The 19,460-nt window shown below is 43.2% G+C and overlaps 1 protein-coding gene across 7 annotated transcripts in view; it reads left to right on the top strand.

The window, feature by feature from the left end:
• syt7a (synaptotagmin VIIa) overlaps positions 1 to 17,337 on the top strand; it is a 70,583-nt gene extending 53,246 nt beyond the window's left edge. For all 7 annotated transcript variants that reach the window (XM_031871301.1, XM_031871328.1, XM_031871318.1 and 4 more), the window contains 6 exons: positions 2,237 to 2,339; positions 4,310 to 4,577; positions 5,260 to 5,429; positions 5,745 to 5,859; positions 7,108 to 7,307; positions 8,094 to 17,337. In XM_031871301.1, coding sequence (XP_031727161.1) covers positions 2,237 to 2,339; positions 4,310 to 4,577; positions 5,260 to 5,429; positions 5,745 to 5,859; positions 7,108 to 7,307; positions 8,094 to 8,198 — 961 coding nt within the window. In that variant the 3' untranslated portion in view covers positions 8,199 to 17,337. The remainder of the gene's footprint in view (positions 1 to 2,236; positions 2,340 to 4,309; positions 4,578 to 5,259; positions 5,430 to 5,744; positions 5,860 to 7,107; positions 7,308 to 8,093) is intronic.
• The last annotated feature ends 2,123 nt before the right edge of the window (positions 17,338 to 19,460 follow it).

Raw genomic sequence — 19,460 nt, forward strand, 5'->3', positions numbered from 1 at the left:
TTTTTTTTTTGTCACTTACAGAGAGTGAAGGCAATTCCTTGGCCAGGCCCCCCCCCACCCCCCCCCCGGTTCTGTCCTTGTCTTCAGCAAAAATGTACACATTATTACATTCAACATCAATTCTCATCCAAATTTACAGTTTAGAACGCTCAAAACAAAAAAAGTACATTCTCTCAGTGAAAAGCTCGACAGAGATTGCTGGTCAGACAGACAGACTTTCTGTGGGCTCCTTGTTTCCTGCCTGTCCAAGGCATTGCCTTCACTCTCTGTGAGTGACAACTACTTGCATATATTGTATATGCACTTGTAGCCAATGCCAGTTTGTGCTTTGGCCCTTGTTTCCCCAGTCCACACTTTTAGAGTGTTGCTTAAAGGTTGAAAATCCGGTTAGATGTAAAGTTACCTTCTATAATAGTTATTACGTTATTTCTACCAACGCCCTCTTTTGTGACACTCTAAATGTGCATTTCCTATGTTCTTACTATTTGTCTCTTTTTGTGTTTTCAATGATATTATATATTTTAATGGTATATCTAAGCCTTATTTCTCTTTCATACTATATCTCATCTATCGTTTATTTTGAGCTCTCCACGTAGAACAATGGTTCTTGCTCTCCTTTTCCTGGTGATCAATTGTATTTATTGTCTTTTTCTTTTCTTCCGTGTGCTCTTTTTCTCCCTTTATCATGTCCGCCCCTTTGTCTCCTGTTAGATATATTGTCTGTGCATAGCTCTTTATTTTTGTCTCTTATTCTTTGATACTGATCCGACTGACCAAACTAAGCCTCTCTTGTGTTTCCAGGCTTTCCTTCCTTCATTCCCTATCTTTTCTTGCAGCTCTGTTTTTCTCTCTAATGTGCTGCTGTTTGTAACAATCTCACACTCTCTCTTTGGTTTTGGTTTTCGTAACCTCACTGTTCATGCTATTAATACTTTCTATCTCTTCTAATACAGTTAAACAATTTTCAGCTTGCTTTTCTATTTCTTACTTTCCTTGTTGAACCTTTTATCTTATCTACAGTCTTTATGATTTCTGTCCAGTGTGTGTGTCTGCAACTTCCGCATCCTCTCTGAGTCTGCTCATTTCTTTTCTCTTTCTCTGTGTGTCTGTTCTTGTTTTTCTTCTCTATTTACTGTTTGTTTATTGCCCAACAGTGTTTCAGTGTGCAGCCTCTCCATGTGCCTTGACCAGTCATCTATGGAGTGCTGTGTGTCCAATGTCTCACATTACATTGGCCAGGACTTTCACATTGATCTCTCTCTTCCTCTATCTTTTTTTCATTCTTTCTTTAATCTCATAATATTTATTCTCTTTAAATGTTTCTTCTTTTGCTGATTTTTTTTCTTTACACTTTGTGATTCTTCTTGTTTTCATGATGTATGAACATAGAGGTTTTTCTCCCAGAATGTTTGTCCCACTTTAACGTTATGTTTTCAACTAAACTTAACACCTATTAACATTTGTACCTAAGTACCAGCTGTGCCATGGGAGATCTCTGTTCTGTCTTTTGTGCTTTTATTTACATTTTGTGTTGATGATGCATATTAATAACAGAGATTTTAACACACACATACGCACACGCACGCACACTTTACACAACTGTTCCACATCTGTCCTGTTAAACGTCTGGTCCTCTACATGTTGCTATACATGTTTGTCTATTGTATTTATAGTGACGTTATGTTGCTATACATGTCATTATACATGTGTGTCCCGTTAATGTCTGTAGAGTAAATAAGGTTAATCTTGAACTCTTTGGGGATTTGGAGACAATGGATTGGTTTCTATCAATTTCAAATTTAGTGGTTCTGTTTTGCGTTCTGTCTGAAAATGTGTTTGTTTACTTGGTGGAGGTAACTTTCTTGTTAGAGATATGGATGTTTGCCACACTGGACATATGTACAGTCATCTCAGATTCCAAGTTTCATCAAACACAACTCACCGCATCAAATGCCCTCAGTTCTAGCGCCCGCTGTTAATCTGTAGAATCTTTGGCAGATTTTATTTGGCTTCGCTCATGATAGCTAGAGAAAGCACAATCTACTTTGAAGTGACATCTATCCAAAGCATATTTGTACTCAATTGGTCGTTTCAGATAGGCGGTCCTCGAGCGCCAAACAGGTGGAGGTTGGACTCCCTGTGTGCTCAGACATTCTGTCTTTCTGGAGACGAGTTAGCTTCTCAGCACATGTCCTCGCCGTTTCCCCTCCGGGTCAACCTGTGTTTCTGCTTACAGGGGCAACAAGCCAGCGAACAGTCCCAAGGGCCAACCCCCTGATGCTGACGGCCGCTCCTCCGTAACTGACCTGGCCAACTCCCTTACAGGAGACATGGTGATGGTAAGAACTGGTATCTCACCACACACATCCACCCTGCTGAGGAGTATATTATTATGTATTATTTAATTGCCAATACTTCCCATTAATAGCCAATAACTCAACATAATGACAGCCTGTCCTACCCTGTCTGTGACATCAAGCACATGAACCAATTGAGCCAAAAAGTTATTTCCTAATACAGCTGCAGATTTTATTAAGTGTGAGTCCAATGGGAGTAAGGAACAAATATGTTTTGGACTATCTCTGTCCGTTGATGAATATGCGATGTGCGATTGTGGGATTGACCCAAAAAAAAAAAGGTCCCATGTTCATTTATGTGTATTTAATATTTTTTAGATGACAATGGCACAGAGAAGATGAGGCTTAAGCTACATAAACAACCATAGGATCAATTCATTATTATTTTTTGGCTTTTCATGGAATTTGTTTGACAGTACAAACAATATAGAATTTTGCCTGACTTATTCATTAAGCAAAATGTAGAGGGACTCACGATAGATAGATAGATTAAAAATGAATTAAAGCAAAAGAGGCCAATATATTCAGATTTTTAGTCCTGAGTATGTTTCATAGTGTTGTCTTAGATTTTAGAAAGCTTAGTCCAAAATCACAGATGGTATTATACAGCTGTTTTCACTGGCTGAGTAGTACTCCTTATGATGAGTAAACTGACCTTGACATGGCCATTCCAGTTTGAAGTCAACTAGCCTGCCAGCCCCATCCAACATCTCTGGTGATGAATCGGACCGCAAACTGTGAGCCAGGCCATATCCACCAAAATCAGTGCCTGGCATCATTAATGCTCTTGAAGCTGTGTGGAAATATTCAGAACAGAAGAGTACAAAAATCATATTGATGCCCATGGTTTTGGAATTAAATGTTATATGCATGTCATATTTTGGCAGTACTGGCTGTAGGCAGGACTCGTGTTGCAGAATCATCCTCCATGCTAGAGGTTGATTTAAAGCTGCACGTAGTAATAAGAGTACCATAATATGAGAAAAAAAAAACACAGACAGTTCCTACAGCGGCAATCAAGCGAGACAAGCCATCCAAGGTGACTCACACTGTTTCGTAAATTAGACTTTGAAATATTTCACACTTGCTCTGCCTGTCAGTTCTAAAACCCATATTGACAAAAGCTGAGCAAGTGAGTCTTTTTCCACTTTGAAATTTAAGCTCTAACACAAGGCACTGAAATCAACAAGTTCAGGTAATGCTCCGACAAAGAGTTTGCCTGCAAACCAAACGACCCAGCTGGTCTTTTCAAAGTATTAGTGGAGACACTTGCACAAAGTGGTCTTTATGAACTCCCTCAAAGTCCTCAAACGCTTCATTCCAAATCAATGGTATTGTTGCAGAGGGAGAAAACAATAAAGGACAGCGGCAGAAGGTGGAGCCACGGGGAGAAAAGAAGTGGAGCTTAGCTTCGAGTGCGGAATGCTAACCTTGAGCTGTGCTTTAGTTCTCGCTGTGCCCCTAATGCAATGCTCTCTCTCTCTCTCCTACTCTTTCTGTTTGTCTCTCTCTCTCTCTCTCTCTCTCTCTCTCTCTCTCTCTCTCTCTCTGACTCTCTGACCGCTGCCTTCTATCAGATAGTGGCCTTTTAGTGCACAGCAGTGATAAAGCAGTCAGAGTGGCTGTGAGGGAGAATGGGTGGTCTAAAGCTCCTCTATCTTTAATCTGAGCGCCTCCTGCCTCTTAAGAACATTAGAAAGGAAATTAAACTCTCTCAGTCTTCTTAATGTCAGACCTTTGAGCAGCTGCTTGAGTACGCCGTGATAGAAATGCAGCTCTAAAATCTCCTCCCATCACAGCTTCTCTCTGTCACGGTGTGTGTGCGTGTGCTTGTGTGAGAGAAAGTGTGTGTCCTTGGACTGAACTATCCGTGTGATGAGTGGCTGCTGCTGCTGCTGCTGCTGCTGTTGCATGTATTTATATTTATTTGACTGCATTTGTGGCCCCGGCAGCTGTCCCCAGGATCGGAGGACGATGACGGTGAAGGGCCAATCAGTGAGAAGCTGGGCCGGATCCAGTTCAGCATAGGCTACAGCTTCCAGAACACGACCCTCACCGTCAAACTTCTCAGGGGCCAGGAGCTCCCGGCCAAAGACTTCTCCGGCACCTCCGATCCCTTCGTGAAAATCTACCTGCTGCCCGACAAAAAGCACAAGCTGGAGACCAAGGTCAAGAGGAAGAACCTCAATCCAAACTGGAACGAAACCTTCCTGTTTGAGGGTCTGTGTTGTTTCCACTCAGCTACGTATCAAAGAATATATATATATATATATAAAATAACTGTTTTTATTACATATTTTTCTATTCATATTTATATTTTACGTACAAATATGAGAGTGGTATCGATCTTCTCCTTTAAGAAGAGATGTGTTGCTCAAATCACAGGCTCACAAACCTAAGTTTGTAACATTGGTCCATTAAGTGTTAGTGGCAACGACAAAGGTCCTATCTTAACCCAGAAAGAGCATTGTGGAAGTTGTGTGAAAATTCCCAAACAAGACATTTATAAAACCTTCAACTCTGCAAAATGCAGATGTTAAGTATAGCAGCCTCCAGAGTGAAGGAGTGTCTCACCTCTGTATGATCGCAAGTTGTTTCATTATGACCAATGTGTTCGGATAGTAAAATAGCCAAAATAATGTGTAAACGGTTCTAAAATTAGAAAATAGCCAGTGCTCTTGAAACATGAATGAGATAGTTCTTTGTAACTTGAGTGTAATAATCCCTCTCAGTCATTTAAGAGAGAGAGAGAGCTGGCTGTTCCTGCAGTTTTTGAAATGCACTCTGGCCTTTGCCAAATTCCTCCCTGTTAGCATGGTGCAGATTACACTGCACGCTCTGCGCTGTCAAGAATATGTTTCTCACCCTCTGTAACTTCCCTCTGATTCTGTCTCTGTTTTAGGCTTCCCTTACGAGAAAGTGAGAGAGCGCACTCTATACCTTCAGGTGTTGGACTACGACCGCTTCAGCAGGAATGACCCCATTGGAGAGGTGTCAATCCCCCTTAACAAGGTGGAACTGGGCCAGATAAAGACCTTCTGGAAGGAGCTCAAGCCCTGCAGTGATGGCAGTGTAAGAGAGGGAGGGATGGACGATGACACATCCAGTGTTTTCATTCAGATGTTACAGGTTTATTAAAAGTGCAACGCCATTTGTTGAGTGCTCTCAGCATGTGAGCTTGATTGACGTAATTTCAGGGTGAGCAACGGGCTCAGCTATGCCAGCCTGGTCACTGTGTTTAGCATCTGCGTTTGGCACAAGGGGTTAGAGCAGTGATGTAAGATTGCACAACGAGCTAGTGAGTAATCTGGAGGTTGATGTTCCCTGATGAAATCTGATATCAGACTGGGGGATTCATACGTCGTCGTGTTTGTGTGTGTTCCTCAGGGGAGACGAGGAGACCTGCTGCTGTCTCTCTGCTATAATCCCACAGCCAACACCATCACTGTGAACATTATCAAAGCGCGAAATCTCAAAGCCATGGATATCGGGGGCACCTCAGGTACGTTTGTTTAGCCTTTTTCTTTCTTTTTAACCCTTGTTTACCCATCTGAAACCCCTCTCCTGACATTGGAAGCTCCATATCCGCGTTCAAACATTCGCTGACCCGTCCAGCAGAAGACTGTTGCCTTCTAGCTTCTAAGCTGGGTCGCACCGTAATAATAATAATAATAATAATAATACATTTTATTTATATAGCGCTTTTCATAAAACTCAAAGACACTTTACATTAAAATCATCATATATAAAAGCAATACACTAAAAACATAAAATACACAATAGTGGTCACACATTAAAAGCAGTTTTGAACAGGTGGGTTTTGATTTGAGGTTTGAATGTGAAAAGGTCAGTGCAGTCTCAGATGTGTTTGGGGAGAGAGTTCCAGAGGGAGGGGGCAGATATGGAGAAGGCTCTGTCACCCCATGTCCGGTGCTTGGTCCTGAGTGGAAGAGACAGGAGGTTGGCATCAGAGGAGCGGAGCCGACGGGATGGAGTGTGGTGGTGAAGCAGGTCGGTGAGGTAGGAGGGGGCCTGATTGTGGAGGGCTTTATGAGTGAGGAGAAGGATTTTGTATTGGATCCGTTGTGGGATGGGGAGCCAGTGGAGGTTCTGGAGAACAGGGGTGATGTGGTCACGGGAGCGGGTGTGGGTGAGCAGGCGAGCAGCAGAGTTCTGGATGTACTGGAGTTTATTTAGGATTTTGGATGATGTGCCGTGGAGAATGCTGTTGCAGTAGTCAATTCTTGAGGCGATGAAGGCGTGGATCAGAGTTTCAGCACCGTAGATAGCTGCACCTCTCCCTTTTCCCTCTATCTATCCTTCCTGCTCCCTCTCTTTCTGTATATCTATGAGGATCTGCTCAGCCAAATCTGTGTCAGCTCAGTCTGGTGCTAGTCTTTAAAGCATCAAGTCTCAATGTAAATTGCTTTATGTGGCATATATTGTTAAAATTACTGCTTCGTGCAGTAGCAGGAGCGGTGTATGCTCGTGTCACAGAATATGATAATTCACCAGAATTGGCAGTACAAATCCCAGGCCCTATTTCCATAAATACTTCCTCATTTGTATGTTTCCTAGCTCAGGGGATAAGTTGACCTTGAGCTCAAACTAGGTATCTGCTTCCCTGCTTCCTTCCCTGACTTAAACAATTAAGAGGGTAATTGCCATCCTGACTCTAAAATTCACCTTCCCAGAGCATCTTCACCCTCGCTCTCATGTAAACTGCTGTTTTTTTGCGGCCACATTGCAGATCCATATGTGAAGGTGTGGCTGATGCACAAGGATAAGCGTGTAGAGAAGAAGAAGACTGTGACAATGAAGCGCTGTCTCAACCCCATTTTCAACGAGTCCTTCCCCTTCGACGTGGCCGCCCATGTGCTGAGGGAGACCACCATCATCATCACCGTCATGGACAAGGACAGGCTCAGCCGCAACGACGTTATCGGCAAGGTAAGCCTTTGTACGCCTTGTATTGTAGCCTTTGGTTACAACACATGAGCCATGAAAGTGATGGCAAACTGAGTGAAGAGACTTTCAGACAGGAAGTGGTCGCCACTGAAGTTGGTCAACTTGCGGTGAGGAAAAACGATACAGTAATTAATAACTGAATTAAACATACATTTTTCACCAGCGGTGAACAAACTAATCAATGAGGAGAAACGGTCCAGGAACAACATTAGCTTCACCGTTTGCTGTCGTGGTGCTAACCAGTTCCTCTATTTTAAAGCATAGTTCGACATTTTAGGAAATACATATATTAGCAGATAGAGTTAGATGAGAAGATCTCTCATGTCTAGCAATTAAACATGAAGCTACAGCCAGCAGACGGTTAGCTTAGCTTAGCATAAAGACTAAAAGCAGGAGGAGACAGCTAGCCTGGCTCTGGTCTGGCTCTAGCAGTTACCAGGCAACCAGCGGAGACTCCAGGGAGTTTCAGCACAGCAGAAATAGGCTTCATTGATTAAGGCCTCAACAGCAAAATGTATTTTAATATCTATAAGTGATGCAGCCTGTGAGAGAACTGAGACCACGTTTCTTCCTTCATGTCAGTACCTTACAACTCATCGCCGCTGCTCCTCTCGCGTACCTGATGCCAGATATCCCCCAAACATGTCTGAATAAAGGCGACCGTTAGTGTAAATGACACAAAAAAAACAAAAACAGCAATGTCGTGTACTCTGGGTTATAGATTATTTAGTCTACATTGTCATCCCTTCTCTTCTCCCGCTCTCTCAGATCTACCTATCGTGGAAGAGTGGACCAGCGGAGGTAAAGCACTGGAAAGACATGCTCGCTCGGCCGCGTACTAACGTCGCCCAGTGGCACGCTCTCAAGGCCTGATCGCACCGCCCAGCTTCCTCCGTGGCCGCTTCCCGTCTCCTGCTCCCCCCTCCTCCCTTCCCTCCTCCCACTCCCGTCCTTATGCACAAGACTGACTTGCTGCCAGGCTGCGAAACACGGGTACAATTAGCCATCTGCTCTATTAAACCTTTAAACTCTTTTTTTTTTTTTTTTTCAAGATCTCTATTTCTCTCCGACTCTTCTCACTTCTTCTGTTCCCTCTTCTTCATACAGCCGTGTCTTAGTTTTCTGTGTCTCACCACTTTGCCAATGGTCCCCCTGTTTCTGACCCCCTGTCTGTATGTCTGTCTGTCCTTATGCACTTTGCCTGTGGCGTCCCGATATTCAGTTTCTTTGTCGACCCCTTGGTTCTGAACTACACTGCAGCCCCTCGACCCATTTAAGGTGCCAGTCCCGTGGGATCACAGAGAATCTTAAGTAACGATCTATTCTCATATAATCCTATTGTATGACTATTCCAGGTACTCAATACTATACAGTCTGTACAATATGTACATATATATATGTTAATATATGAGGTAAACAGATTGGCAGAACTCCCCCCATACACATGCCTAATATACGTTATCTTATCCAAAGCCTGTCTGCTGTTTCCCATCTCTCCTGTCACTTCATTTGTCTCCTTGTCATCTGTCTCAAGTGTACAATATCCTCTCCCCAATTCAGTCCTCTCTCCTTTTACTCAAAAGTGGTTTAATGTTCAGCTGAAGTTGTGGAAAGCAATCAATACTCTGTTTGTGATGAAACCAGCTGAACTCTAGATGGAATTGTTGATACTGCTGTCTCTTTCCCTCCTCCTTTTTTTCCTCTACGCTCTTCTTTATCTCATTTTTTCCCCCTTATTGTTCCCTCTCTCTCTCTTCCTCTGGCACAATATTAGTGTATCCGACCTTTTCTGGACCCCCCACCCTTATCGTCTGTGTGCTGTGGGTGCTGTGCTGTAGCTCCAACAAAAATAGAGATTAAAATGAAAAAAACCTTCCGAAACTGGGAAAGCAGGAATACAATAAACTTATGAAATGGATCGCTCCTGATTTTTCCAGACAAAGCACTGACATGGAGAGAGAAAAAAGAAGATGAAAAAACAAACAAAAACAAAACAAAAAATCTCCCCCATGATACGATGATGTCATTTGTCACAGCATCACCAACCGAGGAAACCAATTTAAAATCTTCTTCCAATTTTAATATGAAAACAGAAGCAAAACGTTTGTGCACATGCATTCGGTTGTGTGTGCACACTTCTGTCTCTTTATTGATGCTATGAATTCTTCGTGCTGCCCTGTGCTGTTGTCTCGTGCTGATGGGAGTCGATCTCCACCGATTTCGACTGTATGGTGTGCTGCGCTAATATGTGCCTAGTTATGTATGTGTGCGTGTGTGTGTGTTCACAGGAGCGACAAAATTCAGACTCATCAGAAATCTTCTCTTTTCTCTTTCTCATCTTGCGCTCTTCTTGCTCTTCTTACTGCCATTGTTTCCCCCATCCTCCTTTACTGCCCTGCCTTCTGAATGGGGGCACAGGAAAGTTCTATCTGCACTTTTTGAAAATGTAATAACAATAATAATGATGATGACAGTTTTGATGATGATTATAGTACTGGTGAAAATAAAGGGAGGAGTATCTGAAAGGGTGAGCAGCAGTTGGGGAGAGGAGACGTCTGCTCTGTGATTTCAGGGTTTGGAGATGAAGTGGAGGACACAGAGGATGGATGTAGGGCTCTCATCCTCCTCTTTTTTTTCCCTTCTCAGTGTACCTGTGTGTGTGTGTGTGTGTGTGTGTGTCTGCTTCCAGACTCCTGGTGGCAGGCTGCTAGTGTCTGCAATGTTAGGCTTGTCTGCTTGTCACACGGAGACCCAGCCAACACAACACTGCTATTACACAATGTGTTGATCGACAGCGAGCATGGTCGGAGCTCTAACCAAGAGTCTGGATGCTCCTGCATGAGTCCACGATGCTGTACAATCGGTGCGTGTCTGGAAACAGTGAGCCAGATGTGCATTTAACGCTGAAAGAAAAATGAGATAACAAGGCTTTCTCTGAGTTTTTGTTGTTGTCTCCTGAAACTATGAATGACTGTGTATTATAGACAGTGGGTGTGATATTAGACGATGGTCTGATCTGCCGCTGTGAGATACCGTAGAAGCAGATTAGACATTATCTCTTCCCTGAGTGCTTGAGAACACCACAGAGTGAACTGGTAGCTGCCCTGCTTGTCAGGCACATTCAGCTCAGCTCGATATTTCTGTAACGTAAATAAAACGGTCACAAAGCAGCAACACGAATACCGTCGGCCATTAAGAGCTGCTCACACAGACGTCTACTCTTTCTTTGTGTACACTCTACAGTAACAATCTGTGTTTTCACATTCATAAAGTCCTGTGAAGCATAATCCTGTCAGCTTTTTAGGATTTGTTTCTTTACTGGAGCGGCTTAGGTTTTATGTCTAAATGAGCATCAACCTTTCAAACATCTCTCATGTTTGACTGACTTAGGAAGCAAATGTAATTAGTTCGTTTTTTAGTCAAAGCATCACTGCCTCCATTAATGTAGTTCCTACTAACTCTGGCCCCATTAAAAACCATGCCTAAAATACTGAAGGCCCTGCAGTGGGTTTTATTTTCTCTTACCACGAAAATAACTGATAGTGTCTTTATGCATTTGTGCTTGTCTTGATTTATGATGATGATATCCTGATCACTTGAAAGAGTATGTAATTGAAGTCTAATCTGCACCAGGTTAGTCCGCGTCTGGTGTCTCTCTATAAGCCGGTCTGGGCGGCACACTGTGTGCTGTGAATGTGTTCTGGGCAGTGTGTTTCGTGCGAGACTCGGTGCTGGCTGCTGTGATGCACTGATCCAGTCCAGCACCCTTCAGAACAATTGGCCAGCCGTTGAACAGGGTCCACTGTTTTGACAGCCGCTGCCTGCAGTGTCACAGCACATTACACTCCCATTAGGTGGTCAGAAAGGAGCAATATCTGCTTTCTTGGACCTGAGGGACCCGCTGTTTCCAGAGGTAATACTCGCTAAGAATAAAAACAAAACTGTGGAGCGTGCTCATTAATAAGCATGAGGATGATGGACAGGGATAAAGGCTCCTCAGTCAAAACAAGATGAATAATCATTAGGCGATCGCTGTGTGAAGCTGTGAAAACCAAAACGTGGTTTGAATGTGCAGGTGTGCAGGTGATGACTCGACACAATGCCGCTGCCATTTCCTTTCACCAAGACGGTGTGCAGCTCAAGGAGTGATAAATTGGTATGCTACGAGGGTTTACAAAGCTCAGTCATCAGTGACCCTGTAAACCGGAGGATGTGGCTTTATTTTTAGCAACATGAGGCACAGAGTGATGTGGCTGATCCTCCAAGGTAGCCTGGAGGGCTGCAGGGTTTTTAAACTCACTGAGTGCTTTGGAATACAGACGTCTTAAAAGCAATTCCAATGAACACTATTTTCTATTTTTAAAAGGTCAAATGGCACAGTCATCAAATAATTAGTGACATTTGGGCAAAGGCTGAACTTGCTAAACTAAATGTGAAAGTAAAATGCTAGAAAAATGTTTCTTCATGTCATTGTATTACCCATGAGTAACATTGACTTTACTTCTTCATTGTTTGGGGTCTCAAAGAGTTCAAAGTCATGAAGTATCGAGCTGATAAAACAATGTTTATGTATTTTGAGCTGTTAAAGAACATTGTAGTTACAGGAAGAACGGACTACGTTCACGCTCTACATATGCAGAGTTAATTCAAGAGGTATCTAACGTTCATCTTATCTACATTAAAAGAGATTTAGTGACTTCTCATGCTCATGGTCACAAAACCATTATCTCTAAAAATGGCGAGAACAAAATACTCAAATGTTATTGTAATATTGTCTCTAGTTTAAAAAAGGATTTACTTCTGCAAACCAGTATTTGTTTTAAGTATAAGTAAGTAAAATGTATTTATAAAGCGCTTTTCACAGACATTAGTCACAAAGTGCTTAACAGGAGCAGAATTACAAACATAAAAAAAAACACAGTGTCATATGATCCATCACAGAGTACCCAGAAAGTTGTACTTTCCTTGAAATAACCAGAAGTCTCAAACCTTATGTTCTCCCACCGCCAGCAGTCAAACAGCAGCACCATTAAAATGGATGGTGAGCTCAGAGCCAAACCGTAGAAAGGAAAGAACACTTTCCAAATCCCGGTTTCATTATACTGCCACCTGTCTCACGCCTCTAAACGTATTGCGTTCTGTTGGCACCAACGCTGTCAGGACCGACCTTTAACAATCCTGAGCTCATGAATACAGCATGGCGGTGTTGCAGATGCTCCCGGTTGAGACTTTGTCAGACTAACTCCACTCCAGTGTACTCGCTCTCCTTGTGTTCAGACTCTTCTCTGTCTGTCATCAGTGTTTCATTCCCTGGCAAAGCCAACCGGTTGGTGCAAGGTTTTGATACTTACTGCGGTTTAAATCAAGAAGACAGACACAGCCAACACTGCCCACAACTTTGCCACTGAAACAGGAGCAGCTTAAGTTGCTCTTTAAGCTTAACCCAGTTTATTAGATTCCTCTTTATTTCGGTTTTAATCCGTAGGGTGTTGGAAACGCTTTGTAATTTCTCTTTTCAAGTTTCTGCAAACTTTCGTGAACTTTAAGCACTGCCATTAACAATTTGTCACAGCCACGGTAAACATTATACCTGCTAAACATCAGCATATTGCCATCGTGACATTAGCAATTAGCTCAAAACTTGAGTACAGCCTCAGAAGGCTGCTAGCTGTCGACAGCAGCTGGATGAAGTGGGGGAGAAGACTTTTTTCTTGTCTAAGATGTTTATGAAGGGAATGGGTGTGTCCGCCCCAAATGTATCATTGCCACCTGCAGCCTTGCCTTCTCTGTTTACTTTCTAAATAACTGAAAGCTTTATTGGCTGAAGGGGTCACACCTGTTTGCCGAGGGATTAGCTAGATATATTCCTGAGCCTGATGTTGTTTGTCCTTGTCGTACTCTCGGCCCGTTTCCTATACTGTGACACTAGTTTTCCTTGATGGATATGGCTTTCTCAATATGAGCGTCAGTGACTCACTCTATTGGAACAGTGCCTGCTTTGCTGTAGTTTGTGCAATATTAAATTCAAGCTATACTGTGCTTATGTCTTGGAGAACTTTAGGTGTGTGTGTGTGTGGGGGGGGGGGGTTAAAATCCGGCTGTAGTAATCTCATCCTGGAGGGACAGCAGTTGTTTTATTCCGCTGAATCATATTATGACGGCTGAGTCAGCCCAGAAGTCTTCTGGGTCACCTTTGGGTTTTTTCCGCTCGCTCCGTGTGTGAGTCTCACCCTGCGCAGACAGACCTCGCCTCCCCTAACTCACCCTTTCAATTGTTTTAAGCATCTGGTGAAAACCAATGTGACTTCTCCCAATCAGGGTTCAAGCAAGCATTATTTGAATGGTAACAAAATTAATATGAATAACAAGTAATAATATTTGTTTTCTTTCTGTTCACATTTGACTGTTGGTCAGTGTGTATGTATGTGTGTGCTAGATGTTATTTCTTTATAAAAACGTGGTAAGAAAATCCTTCTGTTTTTGGAAACTTTATGTAAATATCGTTGGTGAAAATTAACATTTGTTGTACGCCGAGTTTTCATTTGTCACTTGAAATGATGAAGAAAACAATGATATTGATGAATAACAGTGGTGATGTTGATGATGCTGAAGCTGATTATACCTGCCCTTCTTGAATAAGGGCTTTTGATGTCCGCTGTATTTTTGTTGGAGGTGCTGTGAGGTCGGGGCAAGAGAAACAAAGGGAAGGAGTGATACCCAAAACATCCCAGGGCCGCTGTAGCAACACTGCCACATACCTTTTACCCCCCTACACATTTTGAGGATGTGGACTGAGCGATATGTGGCACAAATTGTAGCCTGTGTTATCCATGCCACAAAACATCTTTGTAATTTTATTACAAAAATGGAGTGCTCCGTGGCTGTGTGAGAAGACTGTTCTCCTCCCCGTGGAGTCAGTCTGCCCCGGTCGCTTGGCATCACATCTCACCCTGTCTGCTTACAGGCTTGGGGATTTACTGTAATGCCATTGTGTTAGACGGGATTGGCCCTGTACTGACACTGATGATGCCTTCCTCATTGAATTTAGAGTCATTATTGCTCTGCTGAAGGCCATACATGGGGACAGGCATGTATGGAGGAGGGAGTAGATTCCAAGTAGAGGGACGTACTTCATCCATCTGACCCTGTAAAGGGCTAGTGATTCAGCCTCTTTTTGGGGGGTTAGACTCATGATTAAGCACTGCCATGAACTCGCCACATAAGATGCTTGTCTCCTGTTTAGAGATGTCTGTCAGACATCTCAAACTCCAGCAAGAGAAACCCAGGATTAGTGCTATAAACCGCCATATGGCAGACGTATAGTGGAAATAAGGGTATTTAATGATTAAAAATGAGTGAAGGAGATTAAGATCTTTCCAAATGTCCAAAATGTGCCCTGTGCCTTCTCAACAGACTTATTCAGCCCACTGCTGCATCCCAAAAAGAAAAGCACAGGGCTCTACTCCAGTTATTTTCACTGCAGGTGTCTGTACGCCTACTTTCCTATTTTCCATATGCCACAGCCTTATGTATCTGGCTGGGTATGTGTACAGTGCAAGGATGAAGCTTATCGGTTTCATTTTACTTTTAGCACCGTCTCCGCCACGGAAATGATATGGTACAGCAGATACTCCCAGCAGCTGTCTGCAGGAAGGACAGTGGACACAGTCCTGCCTTCATTTGTAATCCCATCCTTTAGAGGGAGTCCCACGAGTCGGGAAATACACACACACACACACACACACACACACACAATCTGTCGTTTCTCGATGCGCTGAAAATAAATTCTGACTATTTTCCCTAAATCCAGATCCCTCAGAATACGTGTGTTTTTCTTTCCTCGCTGGTTGTAAATAGACTTTGTGATTCGGTTAGAGCATCCTCTAACTCCTGCCATAATGTGGACATTTGTAATCAGGTAGGTAATAAGCAATACACTTATTTAACGCCATACACAAATATTACTTACCGAGTCTGATGGTGACTCTTTTTGTGTTGCGGGATGTCCAGGGTAACACTCCTGTTTCTTCACCTCCTTTCTCAACTTGCCATGGCTCACCTCTTCAACAAAGAGTGCTCTAACTTAAAAACACACAATTGTGATGTGTACAATCTAATTTAATGTATTTATTTATGTATTTTTGCCAACTTTGTATAGTGTATAAATATCTATAAATATATGAAAAATGACAGTACTGTATAGATTTTAGCTGCCTGGTAAGGTTAATAGTATATACTTGGTAGACTAAAAGAAAAAGCGTAGAGCTGTTCAAAAGCCAGTCATTGAGAAAATGCTTTCTGTAAAACCCGGTGCCACTGGCTCTTTTTATATCCTAGGTTTCGTTTCTGGTTTATTTTTTTATTATTGCCAGTGGGATCCAAAGTGTGTGTTGTTTCTTCTTTTCGTCCGTTTGTTTGTTAATCAGTTTGTTTGTTGTTTTTTCTTGACGAGACACAGCGAGGTTCTGGCAGCCAGGAGAGTGCAGTGGAACGCAGACTGGGACCCTGTGTAGTAGTGTGTGTGTGTGCGTGCGTGTGTGCGCGTGTGTATGTGTGTGTGTTAAGTGCGTGTCCGTCCATGGTAGTGCTAGTGCTCTTTGTGCAGTGCCTCCCTCCCTCTCTGATGTAGTTTGTCATGTGACGCAGTGTGTGTTCAAGTGCAGGATGACTGTTGGCTGAAGCTGGCAGATGCTCTCTCTCTCTCTCTCTCTCTCTCTCTCTCTCTCTCTCTCTCTCTCTCTCCTCATGTCCACTCTGCTTCTTCATTACAATGCTTCATCTTAATCCTCCACCAAGTATAGATTTCCACTTCCTCTGCTAATTTACCAGTAATCCATGCTTCCTCATCTATCTGTGATTATTTGTCCATTAGCAACTCTCATCAGTCACCCTCCACATTACCTTGTTTTTCCTGCAGAGCTCTGTGGACCAGAGAATGATTTAGCACAAAAAAAGAGCATCGTCGTCCCTGTTCATACCTTCATGTTACATCCTCTCTTTACGATGCTGTACTTTTAGACTCCTCTCTATACAATATCCGAGGAGACGGGCAGCTGCCAGCTTAGCACACAGAAACACAAAGCAGCCATATTCAGATATAAAGCACAGACCTGTGACTCAAATCAACAACTATGTTGTGGTGGTTTCACTGCCGCCCTGTTTGTAGCAACAGAAAGAGAATAGCCTTAAAGATTGGACCAACTACACACACAAAAAAAGTAGTGGGATATGTGCATTTGTAGTGGATTATTATTACCTTCCCTTTCCCACACCAGATTTATTACTCAGTATTCTGATATGTTGCTTGGTTGCTCTGTACATATCTGTGTAGTACTTCTGTTGATGTCCCTGTGTTAGGGTAGTAATGGGTTCTTACTGGGCGACCTCCGCAGACGTCCTCTCCCTCGTATCTCGTCTCATTTCCTCAAAAACTTCAAACATTCCATCTGAATCTCAAGTGAGCAACATTTTAAAGATTGAAATTAGATTATCACGTAAACTGGGAGTAAAACAGCAGAGGGACTGAACCACAGACATTTCCACTGGAGCCATGATAATAACCAAGACGTCTTGTCTGTGTTCACGTCCCTCTGAGAACTGATAGAGCATAAAGACCGTCACACTCGCCTCTCTGCTCCTCCAAAACCCGCCTTCACGCTGACCTCACCGGGCTCTGAGGGGTCAGCGGGTCTTCGACGGTGGGAAGAGAAGGGTGAGGTGGGTGAGGAGGTGGGAGAGCCCCGGGAGGCGGCAGAGAGGCCTGTCCCCGTGGTCACATCCTGGGTCAGGGAGGAGGGGAACGAGGGCGTCTCGAGGTCAGACCCAGTAGCACTTTGGTTTTGCGTTCCATGTTTTTTTAGCCTCTCCTGTTTTTGGGCCGAGCGGACTGTGATCTTGCTGGTTGATTTTCTCGTTCTCCTCCACCCATCAGTGTTACAGAGTGTGTTGGGTGGACGGAGCCATGGAGCTGAGCTCTGATTTTGTTCCATATTAAAGAATCATTTTTACTACATCTGTGTTCAGAGATTCAGTCGTCTTCCTCTCTGTGTCTTGTTTCTCTCAAGGTTATTTGAAGAGTGGTAAACGTTGACACTGGAGACACTCAAACATTACACCCGAACACTTCTCTCTCTGAAAGGCGTTAATGTGCTGCTCAGTCCTTTTAGCCATGTTAGGGGTTTGGCTTTTGACATGGCATCACTTTGGTCCAGACTCAATCATCTCAACAATTGGATGGATTGACATTCAATTTTGTTCCACGCGCCACCATGAGGTTGACATTTTTCGGTTTTGGGTGAAATGTGTTGACTACTACTTGATTTTGCTACAGATATTGAACTTCCCTACTGAGTGCTTTAGTGAATAAAGACCAACTCGGCTTTACAGGAATAGCGTTGTTCCTTAATTTCAACTTCTGTGTATCGCCAGGCAATGTGGTGGTGAAGGTAAATGACTCGCACATCTACATGCAGCACTCTGAGGGAATCTTTCATCCCGTTTTCAAGGATGATGACAGAGTTTCTCATTAGTTAGCTCTTGCACTGTTCATACAGTTTGTTTGACTTCTGACATGTCCAAAAGCTGTTTGTTTCAGCTTCAATCCATTTTAATCCATCCATCTCAATATTCAAAGGCATATCTTGCAATATCAACATGATGGTGAAATTGTTTTTCTTTAATTTAATCTGCTTCTCATTGAGTAACAGAATACCTTGTACATGTCAGGAAATGTACACTCGTCTGATTTTATGTCTGAATCTCCCTCTGCTCACCACAGCTGGCCTCCTTAGCATTACACGCACCAAAGCTGATTGAAACTAGAAATGGAAGAAGATGACAATGCAATTTACTCCAAACCACTTTGCCTATTAAGTACAGAAGTCAAAAAGGAAGCAGGAAGGAGATAAGACCCCAGAACAGTGAGGCGGTGAAGCAGAGAGAGCACCTCTGAGACCTGACACACAAAGACGGGTCTTAGCGCCTTAGCTGTCTCTCTAAATATTAATTCCATGTTTTTCTATGGCAGACACAGAAACAGGTTATTGAACCGACAGAGAGACTGTATAGAGTCTCCTCCCGGTGCAGCAGAGTATCAGAGTTGGCCAGGAAACGCAGACGAGCACAAAGCCAGCCGAGCTCCTGCAGACAGGGGCCGAGGTTTCGTCCCTCCCTGAACTACAACAGACGGCTGCAGGCGAGCCAAGCGCATCAACTCGACGGGAGACCCGTGCTTGCATCACCTCCATCTATTTTTAGAAACACTGCACCCACCTTTTCTCATCTTTTTAGGCTCCCTCTGTATTCCAAGTGTTATCTCAAGTGCACATTTTCCTCCCAGAATTAATGTCAATTTGATCCAGAATCTGGCCTATAACTGAGTCTGGCTGCAGCACAGTCATGTTATATGTGAATTATGCAGATGCAGAACAAACACAGATTGCTGTACTGAAGAGATGAACAATCATGTGGAGAGTCTGCAGGTTTTTCATCTCAGAGTACAGCAGGTGCTTCCACTGATCAGTTCCTCCTCTCTGACTCTCTGGCTGAAGTTGTTCTAATAAGCAAAATCATCTGGTGTAATCTTTGACTGGAATGAAAATAGGCGCCTGGTCTATTTCTGCTGTATGGATCCCTGAGCGTTTATAATTAGAAATGCCAATAATGTGCACATTGTGCTTAAGAGAAAAGAAGCAGGAAATGAGACTGTCAGTTTCAATGATGCAGGCGTTTCCCTGTCGTTATTTTTTTTGGAGAAGATAATGAACGTGCATGACAGCGCGTCAAGCACGAAGGACTGTGGAACGGCAACACAAGCAACAGCTTGGTAAAGATAGGCTCCTCCGACTGCCAGCGTTGGACAGATGGAGGGAGCAAGAAGTGATGTGACAGAGGTGAAGATGCAGTGTGAGTCCAAGGAAATGAGATGGAAAGAGAAGGAATAGAAAGTGAGGGGGTGAGCAGCTCGTTATGGAAAAACTTCAGTTAGATTTGATGCTGTAATTTTCACCTAATAAGGAAACGGTGAAGAAAATGACACTGTTTGAAGTGTTCATACTGCGTGTTTGAAGACCATGTGGGTTTTCTGATATAAATATTACACTATTTTACCCCTTTAATTGAATACAGAAGATATCC

Source organism: Anarrhichthys ocellatus, unplaced genomic scaffold (genome assembly GCF_004355925.1).
Source record: "Anarrhichthys ocellatus isolate YVR2014 unplaced genomic scaffold, GSC_Weel_1.0 scaffold2, whole genome shotgun sequence".
NCBI classification, from domain to species: domain Eukaryota; kingdom Metazoa; phylum Chordata; class Actinopteri; order Perciformes; family Anarhichadidae; genus Anarrhichthys; species Anarrhichthys ocellatus.